The sequence below is a fragment of the Vidua chalybeata genome, chromosome 9 (genome assembly GCF_026979565.1).
Source record: "Vidua chalybeata isolate OUT-0048 chromosome 9, bVidCha1 merged haplotype, whole genome shotgun sequence".
In the NCBI taxonomy this organism is placed as follows: domain Eukaryota; kingdom Metazoa; phylum Chordata; class Aves; order Passeriformes; family Viduidae; genus Vidua; species Vidua chalybeata.
Window position 1 is genome coordinate 2,648,369 of NC_071538.1, and position 24,952 is coordinate 2,673,320.

The window sequence follows — 24,952 nt, forward strand, 5'->3', positions numbered from 1 at the left end:
GTCCTTTTCCTCTTTGTTTCCCCACAGGAATGACTTTGCTGCAATTTTTGAGCCCAGTTCAGCCCTTAAAGGGCTTTCCCAGAGTCCCAGGGTGACAAATCCAAAGTCAAACAAGGAGCAGTGTCATGCTGCTTCCTGCCAGTGCCAGCACTGCCACATGATGATTTCTGGAGCTGAAAGACCTCTGAAGTGCAGGGCTGTCTGAAAAACCCTGAAGTGACTGGCTCTGGGGTTTCCATTTCCAAAGCTGGGGATTGCTGGATTCCCAACCTGGTTTAAGTAGGGCAGAGAATGCGAGTGGAAGGGGAAAGAAATGTCACAGGCCGGCAGGGAGCTGTCTGCCCCTGCAGGGACACGAGGTGGATCTAAGCCATCAAGCTTCACAGCCAGGACGAGCTGCTAATTTCAGTGGTGGCACTGCCCCAGCTGCCCTGCTTGGAAAAACGCTTGGGTTTTGTTTGTGCACAAGGGAGTCGTGTTCTGGGGACGTCTCTGTGAGCAGAGGGCCAGCACTAATGCCATCCTGTGTGGCTGGGAATGAATTCACCCTTTATTCTGTGCTCCCCATCCCTGCTGGGCCCGGAGCTCACAGGCGGGAGGAGATGCTGCCATTTGCAGCTCCACACCCTGGTGCCTCTAATCCCGGACAAAACCCGGCCGTGGAGCAGCAAACACAACAAGCCCTCTATTCTTAGCCTGGAAAGCCTCAAAGCTGGTTCTCTGGGGTGTGGGGTGATGAATATGCAGTTGCTGGAGCTCTCACAAAGCCCTGAGCTGGGAGCAGACGCTCCTCTCCCATTGGATCTGTAGCCTTTGCTGCAGCTTTTCACAGTTACGTAAATATGGCCTATTTTCCCCTCCCAAATTAACATCTTGCTCGCTAAGTTTAGGATCTTGCATGCATACAATACAAACCTGTTTTTTCACATGCAGCTGGAAATCCTGAGTCGCTGAGGGAGAAGCTGTCCCTGCCCCTGTAAAGCTGGGGGGCACCTTCATGGTGGTGACAGAGAGTGGCACTGACAGCATCCCCTTGGAGGTCCTGGACACCACACTGCAAATCATCAAATTGCCCTTTTTTTTCCCCCTCTGGGAGAGTCAGATCCCAGCCTACAAGGCTGCCAGAGTGTCTGTCCTCCTAGAGACTAGAAGTTCGGCTTGGGGCACAGAGCAGACAGCTCCTCACTCCCCACAAGACACAGATGGGGGGGATTATTTTCCCCAGAGATGGTTCTTGCCCACCCTCCCCAATGGCTCTGTGGTGTATCTGCATTAAAAACAGCCCTACAGAGAATGGATGACACTTGAAATCTCCCAGCCCTGGGCTGTAGGAAAGCTGTGCATCCTCAGAGACTCCTGGCAGCTTTGTTAGTGATGTAAGTAATACAGAGAGCTGCAAGAGAGATGCCCACACCCTCCTTTGCAGTGATAGTGCTCCCAATTTTAGCATCCTAAAGGGATCAGCTCCCCAGCACCACTGGGATCTCTCTGGAATGGAGAAACAATCATGATCTTGTCATGGCACCAAACCTCAGCTTCTTGTGCTCTTGTGATGGGAATGAGGATGGGATACTGATGCCTTGTGAAGTCTGAGCTAGAACAGAGGCTAGGCAGAGCTAAAGAATAAAGCAGGGATTTATTAAAGGCATCAATGGATCCACCTTGGGCAGCACAAGAGCCCAGCCAGGGCTACACCCAAGATGAACCAAAATGGTGCCAAAATGCACAACTGGTCATGGGGTCTGACACTTTTGTAAGTTCTGCTCCATTTGCATATTGGAATTAATTGTCCAATTCCAGCTTTTTTTTCCATGAAGTCCCATCCTGCTTGTTTTTCTCTCTCCAGTCCATGTTGTTTGTGCTCTTGGGCCTGAGATTTGGATAATTTGTCCTTGGTCCCCAGCTGGAGAAGGAATTGTTTTTTCTCCCTGCTCTGTGCAGAGAGCTCACCATCCCCTCATGTGAAGCCCAGACCCACACACTAAAGCAGCACAGAATGTGAAAAATAGAAAAGCTCAAACCTGAGGCATCAATACCTGGTTAAAGACCCTGAAGTGATCATCCCTTGGGCCTTGGATGTGCTGCTCCAGGCAGAGAATCTGTCCACAGCCACGGACCCACAGTGAGACCTTTTCTCCTGCAGGGCTGATGGAATGCTGAGACTTGAAATATATTCTGACAGCTCCTGGCAGGGTGACCTGTGAGGGGGAGCTTTCCTGGAGCTGGGTGCCAACATCCTGAGGCCAGTGGAGCAGGCAGGGTACTGGATTTTGGCTTGGTAGGATGGATCCTATCCTCTGCTGTGGGAATGTTCATCATTTTAGGTGAACCTTGAAGGTGTGTGACTGAACACAGCCACCCAGAGATGGGGATGGGCCTGGTGTGCTCCCAGGTTAACTGCTGGGCAGGGTATCGACATGGAAATTCTGCACTTGTAATTCCATGCATCACCCATTGACTTCTATTAACAGCAGCCCTGTGGCTAGAGATCCATGTGTCTGCAAACACCAGTGGGAAACCTTGGAGTAAAACGGATAAGTGGGGGTTTTGGGGAGGATAGGATACCTCAAGCATCTGACTTGACTTTCATTTTAATCCTTCTGACCAAACTGAGCTCCCCCAGGTGAGATCTGAGTGGCAAAACACTGGAGCAGAGGAGGGGAAGAGATCTGGGAGCTTTCAAAAAAGCTGGAAAAGGCCCGAGGTACAAAACTCTCCCTTCCTTCCAGAGGATCACACGCTTGTAAGCATGCAATGTTTTAGAGAAATGAAATCTGTGGAGTGAGGAACTGGTGTCCCTTTGGGAAGGATTCTGGCTGGATCTCTGGCTCCCCCTGTTTTGGGTCTGTCATTGCAGCACATCAGCCGTGTCAGGGACTGCAGGTGGCTCTGCCAGCAGCTTCCTGACAGCATCCAAAGGGGAGGTGGCATGGCTGGAGCCTTTCACCCCCTCAAACAGCCCTGCCAGCCCTTTGGATCTGCATCAGGACCTCCCAGATAATGGGCATGAGAGGGGGAGGCTGAGCTGTGCTTCGGGATGTGCAGCCCTGGCTCAGGCCAGCCCCCTGCCATCCCTCAGTGTCCCTGGGGAGCACTGGCCTTGGGGGTTTTGTTATCTTCAAAGGAAGAACGGAGTCAGCCATGAAAAGCTGAACTATCACCGCAATCCCTTCCTGCCCAGGTGTGGGAAATAGATTTGTAGAGAAATTATTATTATTATTATTATTATTATTATTATTATTATTATTATTATTATTATTATTATTATTAATTATTTATTATTATTATTAATTGTTTTATTATTAATTGTCATTATCATTATTATAATTATTATCATTATCATTATTATTAATACTACTACAATATAGAATATATAATTAATACATACTCTATACACTATAATATAATATAATATATAATATAGATATAATATACAATATTATGCATATAATATTATATATAATATATAATATTATAGATATAATATATAATATATAATATATAATATATATATATATATAATATATAATATATAATATATTATATATAATATATAATGAAGGCTTTCATGTCTTCATACAATTTTACAACACAGAACTAACCAATATTTTATTCCTCACACCAAACACCAATTTTGTCAGATTAAACTCTTTTCTAACCCAAAAAGACAACAGCTAAGAAGCATTTTAAAACCTTTTATTCCATTTTCAGTCTCATGTGAAGGTTGAGACAATACAGATGTTATAGTTCACACCATCACAATCAAAATTCAACTATTTCCTAATTACAAAACATAATAAGCGTTTCTTAGCCTATCAGCTTTTACTACACTATAATATAAATACCTTAAAACCAATTATCTAAAATTCTCCTTCGTAAGTTCTACTACAATACATCTTTCATAGTTCTAGTTCTCTAACATATTTACAAAACTGGCTTTTAAAACTTATTTCTAATTCCATTTCTCTCTCAACAATATCTATCCTATTCTGTAACATTTCTAACCAAACATTTCTTATCTCAAAATTTACATACAAATTTATACAATATAATCCTTCTATCAAACTTTAAGATTTCTCTGCAAATCTATTTTTCCACACCCAGGTGACAGCAAACAAAGACCATGGAGTCCAAAAATTGTATTTGTTTTGGTTTAGGGTAATTTTGGGAGAAAAATCTTTAAAGGCGGTTTTTCTTAGAAAAGTAAAATTAATTTTTTTTAATTGGTTTGGGATAAAGATTTTTTTTTTTGAGAAAAGTGGGGAAATTTGTTTATTTAATAGGTAAAGTATTGATTAGTATAAAATTAATAACATTAAATAAGAAAATTTTTTTGTTGTTTTAAAAGAAATGATCAATTTAGAAAGTTTTTTTAATGGGTTGTAATTTGGTTTATTTAGTTTTTTATTAGTTTTCTGGTGTTGGAAATGTTGTGGTTTATGTTTTGGTAGGTTATAGGTGTGAGTTTTTGGTGGTTTTTTGGGTGTTTAGAGTAGGTTTCAATAGGTTTAAAGAAAAGGGAAAAAACCTATAGTTTAGGGAATTTTTTTGTTTTAGTTAGTTAAAAATAATTAAAAATAAAAGAGAGTTTTGTTTTGTTGTTTGTTTGTAGATAATATAGGAGTAGGAATGTGGAGGAGTGACAATTCTTGAAAATAAATGAGTCCTTTCCTTGCTCTGTTGGCACATGAGCCCCTGATACCTTTCCTGTCCCTTTCCTGTCTTTTCCCTGACTCTTTCTTGTCCCATTCCTGTCCTTTTCCTGTGCCTTTTCTGTCCCTGTCCCTTTCCTATCTCTTTCCTGACTCTTTCTTGTGCTTTTCCTCTCCCTTTCCTGTCCCTTTCCTGTCCCTTTCCTCTCCTTTTCCCATCCCTTTCCCATCCCTTTCCTGTCCCTTTACTGTCCCTTTCCTGTCTCTTTTCTGTCCCTTTCCCATCTCTTTCCTGTCTCTTTCTTGTCCCCTTTCCTGTCCCTTCCCTGACTCTTTTCCTGTCCCTTTCCCATCTCTTTCCTGTCCCTTTCCCGTCCTTTTCCCGTCCTTTTCCGGTCCCTTCCCTGACTCTTCCCCATCCCTTTCCTGTCCCTTCCCTGACTCTTTCCTGTCCCTTTCCCATCCCTTTCCCATCTCTTTCCTGTCCCTTTCCCATCTCTTTCCTGTCCCTTTTCCTGTCCCCTTCTTGTCCTTTTCCTGTCCCTTCCCTGACTCTTTTCCTGTCCCTTCCCTGTCCCTTCCCTGACTCTTTCCCTGTCCCTTCCCTGTCCCTTTCCCGTCCCTTCCCTGACTCTTCCCCGTCCCTTTCTTGTCCCTTCCCTGACTCTTCCCCGTCCCTTTCCCGGCGGACGCTGGCCATTCCCGCATGGCAGCAGCCAGCCCGCGGCAATGGTGAGAGCCAGGCAGGCAGTGCCCCCCTGCACCAGCCCCTGCTCTCTGTGTGTGCATCTGCCAGAGCTCTGCTCTCCCTTCTCCCCCTTCCCTCTCCTTCCTAACCCCCCTCCTTCCACCCGCTCTTGTTCTTCCCGAGGTGCAGGGCTGGGCAGCGGGGGAAGGGGCACGGTGCTGCTGCTCTGGAGGAGATAACCGTGCCCGGTACAGGTCCCACACCCGCCTCGATGCTCCGGGACCCCGCAGCTCCTCAGGGCCCCAACCAGCCATGGCCAGCAAGCACCAAAAGCCATGTAGCTGCCGCACAGGTAAGAGCCAGGAGGGTGATGAAAGGCCCTCCCTTGGCTGCATCCCTGCGGGAGGAGGGATTTGGACTTTTTCCTGCCCCAGTTTCCTGCGGGGAAGGGTGATGCTCGGATGTCACCCCATTAATGGCACTGCGTTAATCTTCCCGTGGCATCTTGTGAATGGTCAAAGGGACACAGGCACGGCTGGTAATTAATTAGCAGGTGGGGAAAGAGCAGCTTTTCTTAGGCTCAGCCCAGCCCGGGCTGGGGAGGAGCGGGGCTGGTTCTGGGTTGATCTCCGTTGCAATGGGATTAGCGCTGGGCCTTTGATGCTGGGAGAAAACACCAGCCTGTGCTTGTGCCTGCACCTCGGAGATCTTCACCATCTCGGCATCTCCCCCCGGCCCCACTTTGCTATTGTTGTGGTTTTAAAATGGTGGATTGCGTTTGCTTTGAATATTTGGGTATCTGTGACATTGTGGCTGAGCGCTGGGGCTGAGCTGGTTAAAAATGAGACCAATTGGAGCGAAACGATTCCGTGCTGGAGAGGAGAGAGCTGCACTGAGCTGAGGCTGGAGCAGAAACTTGCACACAGCAGAGGCGTGTGCACTCTTTGGGGAAGAACCAGCTGCACTGGGGGGGTTTGTGTTCCTCCTGCCGTGACTGTGGGGCTGCTGTAACACCCCCACAGCGGTGAGGGTCAGCTCCTTGCTCTCCCCTGGCTGGGGGAAATAAGCTGCTTATTTGGCACAGCTGACAAATATAAGGGTCCCGTTGTGCTGGCATCTTCTGGGCTGCTGTGTCCCATCCCAGTGGAATGCGGTCGAATTCCTCCAGCTGGGGAGCCCACAGGTTGCATAATAAGTGGGCTGAGCTTCCTGTGCCCTGCTGAGCTGCCCTTCTCTCGTCTCTGCAGCCCCCAGAGCAGCGCTGGGACAAGCCTGGCCTGTCCCCCTGTCCCCCTTGCCCCCTGCCATGCGGCTCTGGGGACATTGCCCATGTGGGCTTTGGCATCTCTTTCCAGCCTGGCAGGGCACGGGCACTGCTGGCAGCCACTCTCCCGAGGAGAAATTGCTGCTGGGTGCATCAGACATTTTTATGAAAGAACCACCGTCTGTTGGAGGAAGAGGACGAGCTCATCTCGCTCACCTCATTTATATTTTAGTTCAGGCTACAGCAGCAGCCTCCAGAGATGGATGAAAGAGAAATCCCAGCTCACCCTGGTGGCTAGCTCTGTTTGTACTTAATCCTACAAACCCCCGTGCGGTGTTTAAAGTTAAGCACGTGCTCAGGTGTTTTGCTGTGCTGGGAGTGACCTCCCCACGGCACAGCTGTGTATCCATGGAACGGTGAATGGCCGCAGGAAATCCTTGCTCTGGGACCTGGATGCCCTGCAGGCCCCAGGCTTTGGAATAACAGCGATAAGAGCAGAAGCAGACCTTGTCCATCATAAATGGCTTTGGGGCTGCAACCCCGAGGTCTGGGGCTGATTTTTAGCACTCAATAAACAGCTCGTTTGCAGTAGTCAGCTCACAGGATGCAGGCTGCTTGCAAACACCTCGGATGATCTCCCAGCAGAAAATTAACCTTATCTGTCAGCAAGCCCGGCTCCCTGACCTGTGCTGAGCATCAGATCTCAATCAAACCCTGCGAGGCCCCGGGCAGTCCGTGGCAGGGCATCTTTGTGGAGCCCTGCCTGCTGGGGTGGGTCTGTCCCAGCTTGCCAGCCACGCACAGAGCTGCCTTCCAGCCGCTGCCATATTGACAGCAGCAGCGATGCTGAGAGCTGGGAGGGCTCCAAGGCTGCACAGAGCAGCTCTGTGTCAGCTCCAATCCCTTCTGCCTCCCTGCTCCGCACTCAGCATCCTCCCCAGCTCCTTTCCACGGAGCTGCTTCTGGGCATGCAGCGCGTTTCCTCGGAGAACAATTATGAAATTGTAATAAAGTGCTTTAAAGGGGAAATTCTTCCCTTTGGTTCCTGCCTGTCCTTCTCAGCCTGGAGCTTCCTGCCCTGCTTTGCTGTTGGTTTTGTGTCCTACCTGCCCAGAGGAACTGGGGAGGGAGCAGGGGAAGCATCTGTTCTGCTGCAGCAAGCACCGAGCCCAGGAGCCACAAGCATGGCCAGGAGACACTTTCGTCATTGACACAGGGGACAATTTAAATAGCTGCCATGCTCTCGAGCTAAGCCACAGACACATCTGCGGATTTCACTTTATGTAACTCATTTTTATTTTTACTTTTGAACGTATGCTTTCATTTCCAAGGGGAGTTTGGCTCGGTGGGTGTCTCCCATCTCCTGCCCTGCCTTGTAGAGCATATGTGAGGTGGCTGCTTGGTCTCCTCACCTGGCCCTGAAACTCTGGCTCTTCTTGTTTCACCTTTTAGGATTTCTTCCCTGCCAGGCCTGATGTGGAGAATGATTTGAGGTTTAAGATGAATAGATAAATCAACTCCTTAAAAACATTCAGAGCTTCACCTGTGGACATTTCCTGCTGTCCACGTTACCTGAGATTTTTTTTTTTTTTTAGAAGGGGTTCTGTTTGCAATTAAAATAAGTGTGTGGTTTGTTTTGCAGTTTAGCAAGTGATCTACACCAATTCCTTCCTTCCAAGGCAGTCACCTTGTGCTGGACCAAGTGTGCTTTCAGACAAGACAGCAGGGCAGCCTGGCACAGTGAGCAGAGTTGGATGCAAGTTCCAAGTAATTTCCTTCCAGGTTTAATTGCAAACTGTGGTGGAGAAGAGCAATCTCTGGAGAGTGATTAATTAATTACTAATCTGAATTCCCGTGGGGTTGGGCCCCTATCAGTGCCACTCTGGAGTCTGGATAAGTTTGGAATGACTGTGAAGGAGAGCAAATGACATTTTACTCCTTTCAGTAGTCCAGCAAAAGCCCAAATCCCCCCTGGGTTACGGCAGAGGGGCCACAGGTTTGTGGCTGAGCCTAAGGCAGCTCACCTGAATTCCCAGAGCCTGGACTACTGTGGGAGACAGCCAGCCCCCTGTGATTGGCATTCTGCAGCCACAGAGCCCACAGAAAATCCCAGAAGGGTCTGGATTGGAAGGAACCTTAAAGCTCATCGAGTTCCAGCCTCCTGCCACGGGCAAGGGCACCTTCCTGTGGCTGCTGAGCATCCTCTGGAAAGCTCTCAGAGGCAGCAGGGTCTCATGAAAACACACCAGGGAATGACTTCACCTACAGGGATGTAGCTGCCCAGCACCGCAGCAAAGTGAAGAAGTGCTTTTCTTGGCAGGAGGGAAAATCCTCTTGGACCAAGAGGTCGTGAAAGCGTGAACAAGGCCCTTGGAGCACGGCAGCAGCCAGGAGAGGTGCTGCCAAAGACCCAAGAAAAATCACAAAGTAAAAGCAACTGAAGCTGGTGGAGCTGTTTGGTCTGGATGAGGCTTTTTGGATAAAACCCATTTCAGTAATGATCGGTGGTCAAAGCACCTGGAATAGGCAGGGAGGCATGAAAAATGAAAAGGACCCTGGAGAGGGAGATGGATGTGTAGGGAAGAGGCTGAAAATTCTCTTCTGCCCTTCCACAGTGAGAGCCAACACTCCCAATGCTGCATGTGTTCACTGCTGGTGTGTTTGCTGCTGCCAGGTTAAGAGGAAATTGCTTTAGAGTAATTTTTGGAAAGATTTAAATTTTTGGATGGGATTCAAGCCTAATATCAAAATGAGTTATTTTATTAAAAGCATTTAAATAGAAACTAAAGAGTGGTCAGAAGCAGGGGGGCTGTTTTAGAAGGAATTTGCTATAAACCTACTGCACAGAAGCTTTCTAAAATATTACCCTGTAAAAACCCCATAATTCTCTTTATCTGCAATTTAATTACATTTCCCGTAGTGCCTGTGTCAGAACAGTTCACTTATTCTTGTTCTCTATTAACTCACACCTGCCCCAGGAAACTAGAAGGAAAAATTGTTGGCAATCCAAGTCATTTTGTGTTATTCAGGATCTCACTGAGCTCACAAAAAGGGTCTAATGAGGTACTGGAGAAGTAGAAATTGGGGTTCTCATAGTGGTGATGGCTGTGAGATGGCAATATCTAAAAATATATATTTATATAAATATATAAAACAGATATATACATATATAAATATATAAAACAGATATTTATATAAAGGGATTAAATATGTATTTATATATTTATAGTTATATATAAAATATATAAACAAATATATTTATATACGTTATATATATATATATATATATATATATATATATATAAAAGCAGAGGGAGAAGTGGGAGCACTCTCATGATCCAGGGATTTGACCCACCCAGTGCTGGTGGACCAAAGCCTGATCTTTTTGGGACTGCAGCAAAGTCTCAGAGAATCTGAACAATGGAGAATCACCCCGAGCTGTGTGGATTGAACATTTTAGTGACCTCCTCCAGCCCACCATGTGTTTGTGAGTGAGCTGAGGGATGTCCTGGGTCTGTTATGAAAACCTTGTCACTTGTGACCCCCTGCAGTGTCCAGAGGGAACCTGAGGCATGGAAACGATGCATTAAACCAAAACCAACACGTTAGAAGTTAAATTTGGCTTAGGTTTTGGGGCAAGGGCTGCAGCTGACTGTTACTTAACTTGGACAAACCAGCCTGGGGTAAGAAGGCAGAGGATGAACCTCAACCTTTGACTGTGCTTTAGAGGAGATTTTGCTGGCCAGGGCATTTTTGCAGTGCTTGTCTTCTGATAACTGGAGATGTGATTAATCCCAGCCAGGATGACCTGGGCTTTGCCAGGGGAGGATGAGGACGAGGCAAACATCTCTATGCCATGCCAGGCTGTGAAGGAGGGGATCCAGGCTGATGGAGAGCCTGGATCTTTGCTGCACTGCTGCTAATCCCTGTGTTTTTCTAGGAGGTTTTGCAGGACTCTGCCTCTCCCCAGGGATGGGGCCTGGTGATAATGTGCTATCTCAAGGCATGTTTCCTGCTCATAGCACCAGGGTGCCAGGGCCAGCAGTGTTTTAGCAGAAGGGAAGGTTTCCAGGGAAAAGGCAATGACTTGTTAAACTGCAGAGGAATTTTCTTTTTCTTTTATTATATATTTTATTATAAAATAGACTATTTTATTATTAATTCTTCTTCTTTCTGTTTTTTTGTTTGCTTTGGTCAATCGGCTTTGTCAGGATCAAAAAAAAAAAAAAGTAATGGAGATGCCATGGCTTGAGCTCTCGGTGAGGCTGTGACCCCCATCAGTGCCTGTGTGACACCAGGTGTAGTCACTGCTGGCTGTGCTGAGCCCACAGCTGGGGGGATGTTGGTGCCGTGGGTGAGGTTGTTGTTACAGTCACCGTGGTGCCCTGGACATGCCACACATGTTCTCTGGTGGGTGCAGGAGGAAAAAGGGGAATTGCAGCCCAAACTCTGGGGTGAGGGCACCCAGGGAGCCTGCAGGGATGTCCAGCCCCAGGTGGGTTCAGGCTGTCTGCCACACCACTGGGTGCATTTTCCCTTCTGTCCTCCCGTGCCCAGCAATAAGATCCTCCTTTGCTTTGTGCCAAAATCTCCCTTGGCCCTGCTGACACCTGAGCTCTTCAGTGAAACTCTCCCATCCCTCCTGTCTGTGGCAGCTCCTGGAGATGAGCGATCTGGGAGCAGCAACCCTCCCTAAAGCCCCGGGGAGCCGCTGGAAGCCGGGCGGACGGGTGCTTTATTCCAGCACAGCCAGCGCCCTGGCAGGCATCCCCCCCTCCCCGCCCCCAGATGCTCCCCGGCAGCCTTTGGCATCCTCCGCCCGTGCGCGGCGGTCCTCCGGGCCCTCGCGGGGAGAGGCTGCGCTTCTGCTGCCAGGTGGGTGAGGCGGGGAAGCGCTGGGAAGCGCTGGGAAGCGCTGGGATGCGCTGGGATGCGCTGGGCTCCTGAGCAGAGCCGGCGCTGAGCGCTTGGAGCCGGCTGCGCAGCCGGGCTGGGGCTGATGCGAGAGCGGCTCTGAGCTGCGCTGCTGCCGCCCGCGGAGAGCTGGGCAGGGGAGGGGTGCCGAGGTGTGCCTGTCACCCCGAGCAGGGGGCTGGCTCTGAAGAAGCCCGCTCTGCTGTCTCCCCAGAGCCTCTCTGACCGCGCTGTCGGCACAGAGCCACCGGCAGAGAGGACAGGTCAAAGGCAGTGAGTATCTTTCTCTCGGTGTCTGTCTGTCTGCAGTGCCTCCGTGCTCGTTTCTTTTTCCTGGCTTTCTCTGCATGTGAATGGATGGTCTTAATCTCCTGAAGCCCCGAGAGATCTCATGGCTTGCTGTTCTGTTTATTTGTTTGGTTGGTTTTTTAACCTTTGTGCTGCTGGTTTGTTTTTTTTTTTTTTTTTTGGTGATGACTTCTTTATCTTTGCCCAGGTGGTTTGATAACCTGAACGTCCTAATCACACCCCTCCCTTGCTGTCTGTCAAGGAGAAACCTCCAAAACTCATCCATGATGAGGTTGGTAGTTCTCCTTGACCGGGTTCCTTCCATAAGAGGGGAAGGCAGGATGAAGGGTGGAGCAGGGGAGGCAAAACCTCTCGCCAAGACCTTTATTGCAATTTACCAGACACCACAGATTACATTTTAAAGTCAAAACTAACTGGATTTATTTGCAAACAGAGGCAACATCCACGGGTATGCCAGCTGAGCAGCGGGATTGCTTTTCCTACGGGAAATGTAGGTCCCAGCACCCCTGAAGTCAGACAGACTTTGGGACCTCAGGGAAGTTGGGTGCTGCTCAGCAGTGCAGGTTCTTGCTGTGGGGGCTGAGTGGGTGGCAGTGGGGGCGGGCAGAAGGCTCTTTCATAACAGTACCCCAAAATTCAGGCTGCTGGAGGAGGCTGCAAGGGAGAGAGGGCAGATGGCTCCTTTGCCAGCTCGGAGCAGCAGTGGGAAAGAGAAGCAGGAGCTGCTGCACTCTAGGAAGTCATGTGCTGTGGCCCCACATGGGGGTGAGGCTGTTAATGAGGAAATTTAGAGGGGCTTAAGGAATTACAAGGATTGATTTCAGTCAGAGAAGCAGCCGGTCGGGGCGAGGATTAAGGAAATGCACTCACTGGCAATGCAGCGCAATCCCGGCTCCATTAATTTAGTGGGGAAGAGGCTTTGTGCGTTTTTAATGTAATCAGGTTTTAAGAGGGATGGTGCACAGGGCAGCCCAAGCTCCAGGGTCTCGCTAGGCCCCAGCAGAGCGGGTCCTGGCTCCCTGCACACCCTCTCAGCTCTCATCAGCTCCTTGGGCTCCTCCTCAGTGGTTCCCAGTGACACCATGACATGGAGGGTACCTGGAGCTTGGCAAGCCAGCAACCTTTGCCTTTGCTCATTGTAGAGTCCTGTTCTCTGTCCCCTTACTCTCCTGCCTGCTGGATCTCACCTTCACTCTCTGTTGATGTGAGAGTCGTCAACCAGTTGATCCCCAGTGTGTCAAGGCTCACGGGGAACCCACCATCTCCAGTCTCCCTCTCTCTCCTCCCCTCCTTGCCTCCCCTTTTGCAGGCTGTGCACCTCCTTGGTGGCTCCCCTCAGGCTCCCACCAACCCAACGAGGCCCTGCTTGCTTTGAGTTATTTTGTGTGAGTGCTTGAGCCCGTGGTGGTGAAAGGAGCAGCACCTGCAGATGTGTGAAGTCCTCCTGTTGTTCTGTTTGCAGTGCCGGCTTTTCCATGATGCCTGGCCAGTAACATCAGCCATGACCTGGAGGGACAGGCACAAGAGGTAGTTTGGTCTTCTTAGTGAGGTCAGCCCAGAGCTCTGCCCCTTGAGGAGAGACCTTCGGAGGTGTTGAAGGATGAGTGGGATAATGTCAACTCCTGCTGCTCCCTGGTGAGCTGGGACACCAAGCTCAGACTGCTTTAGACCTGAAGTTGGACTTTACCTGCAGTCCTGGTCTTAGAAGGAAATGCTGTCTCTCCTCTGTGGCGATCCCTCAACTCTCAGCGTCTTCCATTGAACAACTGACTTTCCACTCTAGGAGGCAAGGATCAAATGGGTTGAGGACAACTGGCCCTTCTTGGCTTTGGCAAACAGGATTCTTTGGTGCATTTTTAAGTGCCAGGACATGAAAGAGTAAATCCCTTCTTCCTGCACTCCTGCCTCCTGCAAGCAGCCCTGACTGCGGTCCAAGCCAGCCAGTTAAAGGGTTAACCATAGCTGGATGCCTCAATGGCTGCCTTACTGATCCCACGGAGGTAACCTGAAAGAACACGGTGCATCCCCCAACCCTGCCGTCCTGTCACTGTCTGCCTCGTCCAGCAAGCCCTTCTGCCCACTGCAGTGTCCCCTCCTGCCCTTCCCTTGCCTCTCCACCTCCTGCAGACCCAATTTCTTTCCCCCTCTCTCTCCCCTGTGTCCTGTCTGGGAAGTCCTCGCCGAGAGAAGCGTGTTCCATGAGGAACCAGCTCCCTGCTCTGCCCCCCTCTGCTCTGATTCCCTGCTGCAGTCCCTTGATCTCAGGCATCACAGGGGAATCTGAGCAGCGCTGCGGTGACGCCTGTCACATCTCTTGCTGGGAAATTCGTGAGCAAACAGAGCAGGGCACAGAAAGGTGGGGGGTAGGAGGCATCTGGAGAGGTACCAGAAGGATCCTGTAGTGGGTTTGGTGACTGCTAGAGCACAGCTGGGAGCGTGGCACTCCCTGTGCTCTCATCTGGAGTTTGTGCAGTGCCCACGGCCGTGGGGCCGTAGTTGGAGGCCGTGCAACAATTCCTGTGACTGAGGAGTTCCTGGTTTCTGTTCTTGTTAAATGCTGTGAGCTGCCTGTGCTGCACCAGGGAGACACTCGGTGCATTTAATTAACATTTAATTTGCTTTAAGATTACATTAAAATGTGCAATAATAGAAGCTCTCTGAAGGGCGGGAGGAGAAGGGGGAAACAGGCGCGCTACAGATTGGCTCAGACACTGGTGTTGAAGTGTTCTGCAAGAATTACAGATGGAAGGGGGAAAAACGCTGTACTTGTGCAGCCACAGAAAGTATTGGGCATCTGGCTGGGAGCAGGGCTTGGAGAAGGGCTTTCAGCAGCTCCAAAGTAGGTGCAGCAGCTGGGAAGTGGAGATGGGGTCGTTGAATGCTGCTCCCATGATCCAGAGGAGAAAATGGCCCAGTTTGATGTCCAGGGAATCTCCAAGAGGAGACACCCTAGGGCTGGAGAGGCAGATCACAGAGCCCATGCAAACCCATGAAGCAGCCCCACTTGTTTTTGGGGAGAGGGTGATGCCAGTCCCGTGCAATGCATGCGTGTGCTCCCTTTCCTTGTCCCTCTGTCCCTGCCCATCCCGGGTTGTGTAATGAAGGATGCTGCGGCCGCTGTCCCGGGAAGGGGCTGGGCAAGGACACCAGGGGCTGGCACGGGATCCAAGGCTCTGGGGCTGGGCTGAAATTTAGAGGAAAATAAGCTATAAAGCTATTTTCTGCCCGGGTAAGCGTGTCAGGAAACAGGCAGTTTGATCCTGCTTATGTAATCCTGAGTCTAAAGAAGCCGCTTGGGATTGATCCTGGCTGGGAACTCATAGTGCTGCAGCACAGCCTCACCTTGCAGGTGCCTTACTACCCCTCACCTTCCTCCAGCCCTCTCCTGCCCTCCACCTCTGGTATTTGTGCTGTTTCTGGTGCTGCTGGAACGTGGTGACTGATTCCTTGTACTGCTGCCCATTGCTCTCCTCCCACACCTGACCAGAGCAGGACTTTCCAAGAAACCATCCCAAAGCCTTTCAAAGCTTTTCTGCCAGCCAAGGCAGCTGAATGCCTGGTGTGAGTGAGCCTTCAGCTGCTCTGGTGCTGTGTTCACCCTTAACATTAGCCTGGAGATGTCTCAGGGTCCCTCTCACACGTGAGGGAACCAAGGACGCAGGTCTGGCACAGAGCCGCTGAGCTTTTTTTATTTTTGGGTTTGTTCTTTTTCTTTTGCCAAGCTGGCTAGACTTATAATCATCCTGTTCTTTGGTTTTCCCCTGCTAACACCCCTGCTTCCCCACCTCGACCACAGGAACAGAGGGATGAGGACTCGCCTGGGCTGCCTGTCTCACAAATCAGACTCATATAATGATTTCACAGCTATTCTTCCGGACAAGCCCAACCGGGCTTTGAAGTGAGTATAGCTGCAGCATTCCACCCCAACCCCACTGCTGCCCTGCCCTTCCCTTCCCTTCCCCTCCCCACCCACCACCCCCTCTCCAGTATTGTCTCCCTTTTGTTGTACTTTGTGTGAGCTGTGACTGCTTCCACGAGGAAAACAAACCGGCACTGATCCAGCAGGAGCAGCCTCAGGAAATTCCTGGATCTTTGGCACGAGCTGTGCCGTGAGACAGGACATGCTCACAGTCCCCACTCCTGTGTGTGGGACACGTCTGCACCTATTTGAGGATGTAATTTACACCTCTGTCATCACAAATCAAAGCCTGAGCAGCTGGCTTGGTGTAAGAGGTGACCAGAAATTTCAGCTCATCTTCAGCTCAGCCTTGTATTTAACACTGCCAAAATTCGGGAGATGGTTTGCAAAATGCTGGAGGGAGATGCTTCAAACCCTCCAGAGTCCTGATTTGAGAAGTGTGGGATGGGACTCATCTGATCACAAGTCCCTGCTCACACCTGAGATAAGATCTGTCCTTCCCCTGAAAGGCAAGCAAGAGAAATAAACACTTCTACAGGCTGAGTTTCATTTTGCCTGACTTTTGGCTTTTACAATGTAAATGTCTGCATCTGAGCTTGTTTCCTGGGCCTCTGCTTAGAGTCAGTGAGGAAAAATTGGTGCCTTTTTGGGTATGATTAATCTGGCCTATTTTACCTGCCTGCCTGGGGATGTGAGCTGAGCAGACTCCCTGCAGGTCCCTTGGTATCTCTTCACTGATTCTAAAGAAAGTCCAGGGTCACTTGGCTCAGTTCTACACCCTAGACCTCCAAAATCAGGTGAGAGGAATTCCAGCCTTCCTCGGTGTCCTCACCAAACAGCTCCAGAGGGGATGAGCAGCTGTGGGTTGTCCGTAACTTGCCCCTTCCTTTCCTTACAGAAGACTGTCAACAGAAGAAGCTACAAGATGGGCCGACTCTTTTGATGTCCTTTTGTCCCATAAATGTGAGTAGAGATCAAATTCTACCTTTTTTCCCCTCCTCTTCCCTTTACCCCTGTCCAGGGCCATGGTTCCCAGGACCCAGAGCTGCTCATCCCCAGCAGCCACCATCCTTTACAGGCAGGAAAAAAAAGGAGTTTTGTGTGTTCCCTTCACATCTTTGCTCCTGACCACGAGGAAAGCCACAAGTGCTAAAGCCATCAGCCCAAGGTGCTGCCTTTTCCAGCTCAGTACCCTTGACCAGCTTGCCCTGTCACAGAGGAATGCCCCTTGGTCCCCCTGAGCAGAACCCAATCTGCAGTTATCACAGCAAACCCGAAAATATCACACCCAGAGACCTTATGCCAACCTATAATCAGCAACCCCTGCTCTGTTCAATCCTATGAATTCTGTTCTGCAAATATTTCTCTGCTTCAGCAGCATTTTCGCACTGAGGAATTATAAACAAAGCAAAGTTCCCAGTATGGGTTCATTCATGGGCTTCTACTGGAGGAAAAAACCTGAACGAGTTGAGGTTGGGGAAAAGCCACCGTGGGTGCTGAACTGTTTCATGGCAATAAGGAGCTGTCTGGCTTGCTTAGAGACCCAGGTTTTCCTAACATTTTAAAATGTAAGTGTAAATTATGTTATTAAGCTAATTTTAAGGTAATTTTGCTAGATTTATACTGAGATGACAAGAGTTTTGGCAGGGAATTAAGTGACAACTTTAAACAGGCTGGCTGACCAAGGCAGGAAAAGCAGGATGTAATTTTAGCAGCAGTATCTAGTTGAGATCATTGCTCTTGCAGCCAATAGGGGAAAAAATATATGGTGTAGCTGGGTATGGCTAAAAAGGAACATTTCTTTTGTGGAAATTCAGAACAAGAAGGGGAAAATATACCAAGGAGATTATAGGGTACCTGGGGGATGGAGAAAGGGGAGGGCAGGATTTTCACAGCCCTGTTATCATCCTGAACTCAGACCCATTTCTTCTTCACTGGTGTAAAAGAAGAAATTTTCTTTATTAGACTGCAGAAGAAGAGCTTGGATTACAAACCCCAGTGAACTTACCCACCTATGTTCTGGTGTTATACAGATTCTTCCCTCTTCATCTGGCTATTGCAAAAATGCAACATCAAACCTTAGTTCAATTATTTTGTCCAGCAGCCTCCACTAGGGTGTCTGGTTTTATTAATAAATTAGCCTTATAGAGTGATAAATGAATTATCAAGACCTTTCCCATCTCTTAGAATGGAAAGTAATTCTGATAAGTCTCTGGCACTAATGAAAAATGTTCAGTTTCTAATGAAAAATATTCAGTTCCTAATGGCAACAGAAGGTGATCTTTAAAATTTAAATTAATCTATTTTTATCAGCAGTCACGGTGACATTGCCTGGTGATTGGTGACAAAAAAAATTTGTTGTTTAATAAACTACTTTCTAAAGGAATATTTTATAACTGTTCTCCACCTGAAGTTTCTGGAACTGCCAGCCTGGCAGTGAAGGGTTATAACGATGCAAATACAAAAAGTTCTGTTGAAACAGAAGTGTTATTTTAGTTACACTGGTTTAAAGGAGAGAACAGCACATACTCATAGAATTAATTATATTGTACGAGTTGCATTTTCACTGTTAGGATGTGCTGATGTTACACAGGTAAGGGAACCTTATGCCTTAACTGGCCAAAATCTGGGATTAAATAAAGCTGTGCCTGGCCTGCTGGCATCTGTCTGTGAGGGAAGCTGCCAGCAAAAATCCTGCTTTTAGTGCCAAGAGGAGGACAGAACTGTCCCAGTCTAATTTCCCTGTGACTGCTCAGGTGAACAGCATTAGCCAGAGAAAATTGGAATTCATGCTTGGGGGCATGGGCTAAGCACCAGCTGGGCTTGAGGAGAATTTCCCCCCGGGGCTCACAGCATCAGCAGGTAAAGCACTTCTCCTTGACACATCTGTCAGAAACTGTCTTCACTAGATGGACAGTTCATTTATTTTGGGAAGGAGATTGTGATTTTGAGGGGTTCTGTGCTGCTTTATGCTGCAGTCAGATGGATTCAGTGCCTTCCAGCCAAACTGTTCTCCAGGGGAAAACAAACCCCAAAGTGCTGGAGCAAGACTCAGGAGCTGATGGAGCAGCTGAAAACGAGACCTTGTGGGCAATATTGCCAGGGGCTGGACCAGTGGCAAAATTGCTCCAAGGAGCCAGAATGTGGATGAGAGTTCCCTAAAAGGTCTCCAAAGTGCCCAGCTGAGCAGGCTGCCCTCATACACGGAGCAGGCTCACAGGGCTGCAGTACTCTGGGAGATGGGAAAAACACTTCTTCCCCTTCCTGTTCTCAAAAGTCTCCAAAAGGTTTCTAAATGGAAGTGACCTGAGGAGTGACATGCATTGCACAGATTCCATGGGGAGTCCATGGGGATTTGAGCCACCTGCTCTTGTGGGAGGTGTCTCTGCCCATGGCAGAGGGGTTGGAATGAGATGGTTTTTAAGGTCCCTTCCAGCCCAAACCATTCTGTGATTCCATTATCACCTTTGCCAGACATCCCTTGAAGTGTGATGGCCCTGGGGAGCTCCCCCTGATCTCCCCTCGCCCTTCTGAAGAAGGAATGACTGTGCAGGTGATGTTTGATCCTGACCTGCTCCCGTTGTGAGAGGAGGATTGAAATCCCTTGGGATCTGAAGCAGTTGTTGTCTCTTGGGTGATTCCCAGGCTGGGTAATGCCCCCCTGCATAGAGTGGTCCGATTTGGATTTATTCCCCGAGCCATTCAAAGGATAATTTGAGTTGACAAGTTATTAGAGTTAACAAGAGACTGTGAGTAGGAAATGCGGGAGGGCTCTCCCCACCTCCCTTTTGTGCTGGCCCTGGGACTCAATTCCTCCATCCCTCCTGGAGTGAGCAGTGCTGAGCAGCAGGAAGCAGCGACTCCACATCGATAGGTCAGTGCAATGATATCCTAATTGTTTGTGTTAATGGGCAGAACAAATCAACTCAGAAACCCTCAGAAACAGGCAGACAATCCCTGTCTTACACCAGGAGCCCTGTCTGAGCTCACTGCCATGTTCCCTGGGGTCAGGGCTTCTGAGCAAGCAACAGGAGAGGGAGCCTGATGCTGCTCTTGTCAGAGAATTGACAGAGTAAGAGGCAGGCCCGTCTGCAGCATTTCCTTGGGTGCCCGGGGAGAAAAAGCAGTGGTTTTAACACGCTGGATTTTGGCAACTTTTCCCATTTTGTGCCAGGGGAGCGAGCTCAGCGTGGTCCCCAGAGTGTGAATGCATGCTTGGGAGTAACTGAGGAGTAATCCCCTCCCTGTGCCCATGCCCAGGAGGCTGGCCAGATGACAATTTCTTTTGACAGCCTTCTGGAGGGAAATACAAGTCATAGCATGTCTCATTCTGCATCCCCCACAGGGCTGGACACACAGATTTTCGCTCCTCCAACATCCAGCAGGACAGTCTGTCCTCAACCCTTGGTAAACTTCTCACCCAACACCAAAAACATTCATCCTGAATTCCCACTTTTATCTCATGGATGATTTTTCTCCAGATTTTTTGAAATCTGGAGGAAAAGGTGATTCTCCTCTGGATTTTTTGTGATCTCTGTGCTCTTCCTCCCAAACTTTATTGTTGTTCTCCTCCTTCTGTTGTCTACACATTCCTTCACTTCCTACACAGCACAGGAATATCCCAGCCTACTCCCAGCTCTTTCTAAGCCAGAAGAGCATTAGCATTGTGCTGGTGACAGGCACAATGAAGGGAAGCACTGCTCAGCAGCAGTGAGAGCACATCCATGTGCTGTGCAGAGCAATTGTGACCTTGTCCCTCCAGCCCTGGACCCAACACGTTCCAGGGAGCCAATCCATCCATCCACCAGCCACAGGGACTCTACCTTTACTCCCTGCATGAACTCTGGTTGCTGAGGGGGTGAAACACGTGCATTAAATAAATGATGGGTGATTGCTTTCTTGCTCTGACAGTGGCAGGTGCTTGGTTATTAAACTGTCTGAATGATTTAGGCCACTAATCTGGGCTCTTCCTCATGCTGATTAAGCTTAGCTAAGACCTGTCTTGTGTTTTCTGCTCCCCACCTCAGTCCTTTCTGGCCGGGTAGGATCCACTTTCCATCTCCTGAACGGGATTTCAGGAGTCCCTGTCCTCACATGGTCATTGACCTGCCTGGCACTGCCCATTCATAAAACACAAATTCCTGTCACTGCCTAACTCACAGATGATCTGCACTATGGGGATTGCTGAAGGAGTTTTGAGTTAGAGATGGGATCTCTGAGTTTTTTAGATGATGTGATTTATTTTTCTTATCTTCTGCACAGGCAGGAAGGGTGAGTTGGGCTCACATCTTCACTGCATGGTTCAGAAGGTCACAAGACCCCTAGTAACATGACCTTTTAAGGATTTATTGACCAATAAAACACTGCCACCAAGGATATTTATGTTTTTGACCCAATCCTTAAATATTTTGTCTTATGGACTCATACTACAGTGTGAGCTTTCTTAGCCAATCATGTTATGGCACACAAACCCACAGTGCTGCATTTTAAACTTCTTGTTTACCTTTGTAACTACTTTTATTTTTTCTATATCTTAAACTCTAAACTTTCCTCTTCTTAAGTTAATGTGTCTCTGCTTTAACTATAAATCCACATTCTCACTTCTAGCACCTGAGTTTGGAAACCTTCCCCAGGGTCTCAGGTCAAATCCTGGGTTTAATTCTAAGCTTTGGCTTACAGGCCCAAAGTTCTGAGAATTCCCTGCATTTCAGATTCCAACACTTCAGGATCCTGAGTAATGTCTGAGCAAATGCCCAATCCCTTCTGCACGTTCCTCAGTCAGCGTGAATGGAGAGCAGGGCATTTTTGAAGCTTAGATTTATACTGCAAAAGTAAAACATCAAATGTCTGCTGCTTCTCCCTCAGACTCTCAACATCCAGTAAAGAGCTCTGCTTCTTTGCCTTCAATTTATCTGCTCCACCAGGATCAATTTCCTCCTTTAGCTTCAAGTAAAGGACTCTTGAGGCAAATTCCTGAATAATTGTCCAATAGTTGTCCTGAAGGACAACTACAGCAGCTACATGTGCAGCTACAGCAGCACATCCTGTCCTCCTGAGTGGCCATGCCTTTGGGCCTCAGGTTAGGGATTATCTTGTGCTGTTGCCTCTGCAAACTTCTAATCCTGCTTTTAGCTTTTGTGCTTTCTCTGTAAAGCATCCCTGAGGAATTGCACACTGGGATATTTCAGGAGGTGAAATCCCTCTCCTGCTTGTATCACACTGCACTCCAATGGCGGTTGTCCTGGGAAAAAAGATGTCCAGTTGAACAATTAATTAAAAAGTTAAAAGTTGTCCAGTTAATTTCTGTGCTTTCTCTGTAAAGCATTCCTCTGGAATTGCACACTGGAATATTTCAGGAGGTGAAATCTCTCTCCTGCTTGTATCACACTGCACTCCAGTGGTGGTTATCCTGGGAAAAGAGATGTCCAGTCGGGTGGGATGAGCTTTGAAATGCTGATCATTCGTGAGTGATCATTCCTTGAAAGCCTTCATGTGCTATGAAGGAGAGGAGGAGATTGAAGTCAATATCCAGGTCAAATCCCAGCTCAGGTGGTGGCAGCTCCCGTGCCTAATTGTCCTCTTGCCCTTTCAATCAAACTTGTCATTGTTCCATGACAAACTTTTGGCACTGAAACCTGGCTGTAAGGCACAGCTGGAAAGGCTGGCAGGCAGTCAAAGGTTAAAGATGAAAATGATGGAAAACCAGGCAGTCAGGGATGACCTCTCCTGCACCCAAAGTGTCCCAGGCAAGGTGCTCACACGTTCAGCCTCACCACCTGCAGCTCCTCGAAGGCTGTGAGGACTGCATGACAGGAGTGTATAAAAAAAGCAGAGAACAGCCAGACACTATTATTTATCCATTCACTGTCTAAACTTATTTCAGGATCAAAAGGAGCTGATTGACATTAGAGCAGGAGGCAGAGCTCATGGAAACCTCCTGGTCCCAGGGGAACCTGCTGCAGCTGCTCTCTGGGGCAGGGCTGTAGCAAATGCCTTTCTCTCCTTGTCACTCAATGACATTCCCTTCTTTTAGCAGTTATTACATTTCTCAGGTATTTTATTTGTCAGGTATTATATTTGTCAGATGTGATATTTTTCAGATACTATATTTTTCATATATGATATTTTCCAGGTATTTTGTCAGGTATTATATTTTTCAGATATTATATTTTTCAGGTATTATATTTTTCAGGTAATTTATTTCTCAGGTATTTTATTTTTCAGATATTATATTTTTCAGATATGATATTTTTCAGGTATTTTATTTTTCAGATATTATATTATTCAGATATTATATTTTCAGGTATTTTATTTTTCAGGTATTATATTTTTCAGATATGATATTTTTCAGTTATTTTATTTTTCAAGTATTTTGTTTCTCAGGTATCCTATTTTTCAGACATCATATCCTGCATCAATGACCTTTTGCAGATGTGGTACTTTCATCCAACACTGCTATTCCTGCAAGTGATCCTCTGTCAGTGCTGCAGCTCTGGGGCTGTTGTAGAGGAAAAGGAGGGGATACAAAAAAACAGGGCAGAGACAGGGGAGCAAGACCTCAGCAGGGGCACAGCAGAGACTGCAGAGACATATCAGTGTGCTTGGTGCTGGAATATTTAATGTCAAGCATCCTAGGAGCTGATGATTGATAAAAGGACATAGATCTCGAGGAACTGGAACCTTCTCCCTGTTTTATTTCCTTCTTTCTGAAAGCTGCCAGCATGCAAAGACTCCTTGCTCTGTGCTCCAGTCCTTCCCTTGCTCTCACAGGCCCTGTGAATTTTAGAGGCACTAAGGGGGAGACAGGTTTTGGAAAATGTTTCTGCGTCCAGATTTCAGGAAGGGGAGCAGCTCTACAACATCCCTCACCTTCACCATATTTCTCTACCCACGGAGATGCTCAGAGCAGCCACGGGCAGGGTGATCCTGGCAGGTGCCTGCTCCTTTGCCATTCTTCTCTGGGGCTGGTGTCACAATATTGCCCCAGCTTGGACCCACAACTTGCAGTGTTACTTGGATGAGAGGCCTTTTTTTTTTGTCTACCCTTGCAGTGCCAAACCCTGATCTCCTTCTAAAATTGCTTGAAGGAAGAAGTGTCAGGACGAGCTGGAATAATGCAGCTATTTCTGGGGCTGACAGCAGGAGGGAGCATGGCTGAGATGGGATGGATCCATTTTTATGCTGATAGCAGACTGCTGATGGAGCAGTCAGTGCAAAAAAAAACCCCAAATGAAGGAGCTTTGAGGAAGGCACAGAAGAGAGGTTTAGCCTGTACTTTGGGCTTGTCTGGCCTAATATATCTTTTGCCTTTCCCTCTGAGGATCTGGGCAGTCAGACATCTCCTCTGACACACAGACAGAAATAGGATTGTTTGGTGCTGTTCAACACCCAAGGCCACTGCTTAGGGTTTGAGGTTTCAGAGGGAGCTGGAAAATAGCTAAGTTATTACCAGAAACAAGGGGAGCAGGAAGAAGTTTAGGACATGCAGGGGAGATGCAGGACAGTGTTACATTGCTATGGATCTGTAACACACATTATACATACATATACACATTATATATATAATAGAATATATAATATATAATATATTTCATAATATATATCATATTATATTTTATATAATATATAACATGAAATATATAATATATTATAGATATTTTATATATTATAATGTATATACTATATATAATATAGTATATATATTATATATACAATACATAAAACATACATTTTAATATATTATATATTAAAAATATATAATATATACGTATAATATAGCATATACAGCATATAGGTAGCACATACAGCATATAGAAGGAACTGTCTGAATAGCCTGTTTGAGAAAATGTTGGGATTATCCACAGGGATCTGGACAAGCTTGAGAAATGAGCCCATGGAAAACTTATGAGGTTTAACAAGACCAAGTGCAAGGTGCTGCACCTGGATTGCCCTCAGCATCAATCCAGACTGGGGGATGAACAGATCGAGAGCAGCCCTGCCCAGAAGGACTTGAGGATGCTGGTGGATGAGGGGCTGGACATGCCTTGTCCTTGCTCCCTTCATCCTTCCGAGGAGTCTGACCTCACCAGGCTCGTCCCCAGTGCCATCAATATTTTTAGACATTTGCTTGGAAGTAGTCAAGAGCTTTCCAGTCATGAACTACAAAAACCTAGACCCTATTGCAAAAGACCAGGAAGAGTTAGAAA

At 47.7% G+C, this 24,952-nt stretch overlaps 1 protein-coding gene across 5 annotated transcripts in view; it reads left to right on the plus strand.

The window, feature by feature from the left end:
• The first annotated feature begins 5,498 nt into the window (after positions 1-5,498).
• Positions 5,499-24,952, plus strand: part of RGS8 (regulator of G protein signaling 8) — a 30,631-nt gene continuing 11,177 nt past the window's right edge. The window contains exons 1-4 of one of the 5 annotated variants that reach the window (XM_053950897.1): positions 5,499-5,692; positions 11,733-11,791; positions 15,624-15,725; positions 16,645-16,709. In XM_053950897.1, coding sequence (XP_053806872.1) covers positions 5,612-5,692; positions 11,733-11,791; positions 15,624-15,725; positions 16,645-16,709 — 307 coding nt within the window. In that variant the 5' untranslated portion in view covers positions 5,499-5,611. Of the gene's footprint in view, positions 5,693-11,392; positions 11,480-11,714; positions 11,792-12,014; positions 12,099-13,289; positions 13,828-15,623; positions 15,726-16,644; positions 16,710-24,952 lie in introns of those variants that run through there. The other 4 variants (XM_053950896.1, XM_053950898.1, XM_053950899.1 and 1 more) reach the window with 4 other exon arrangements.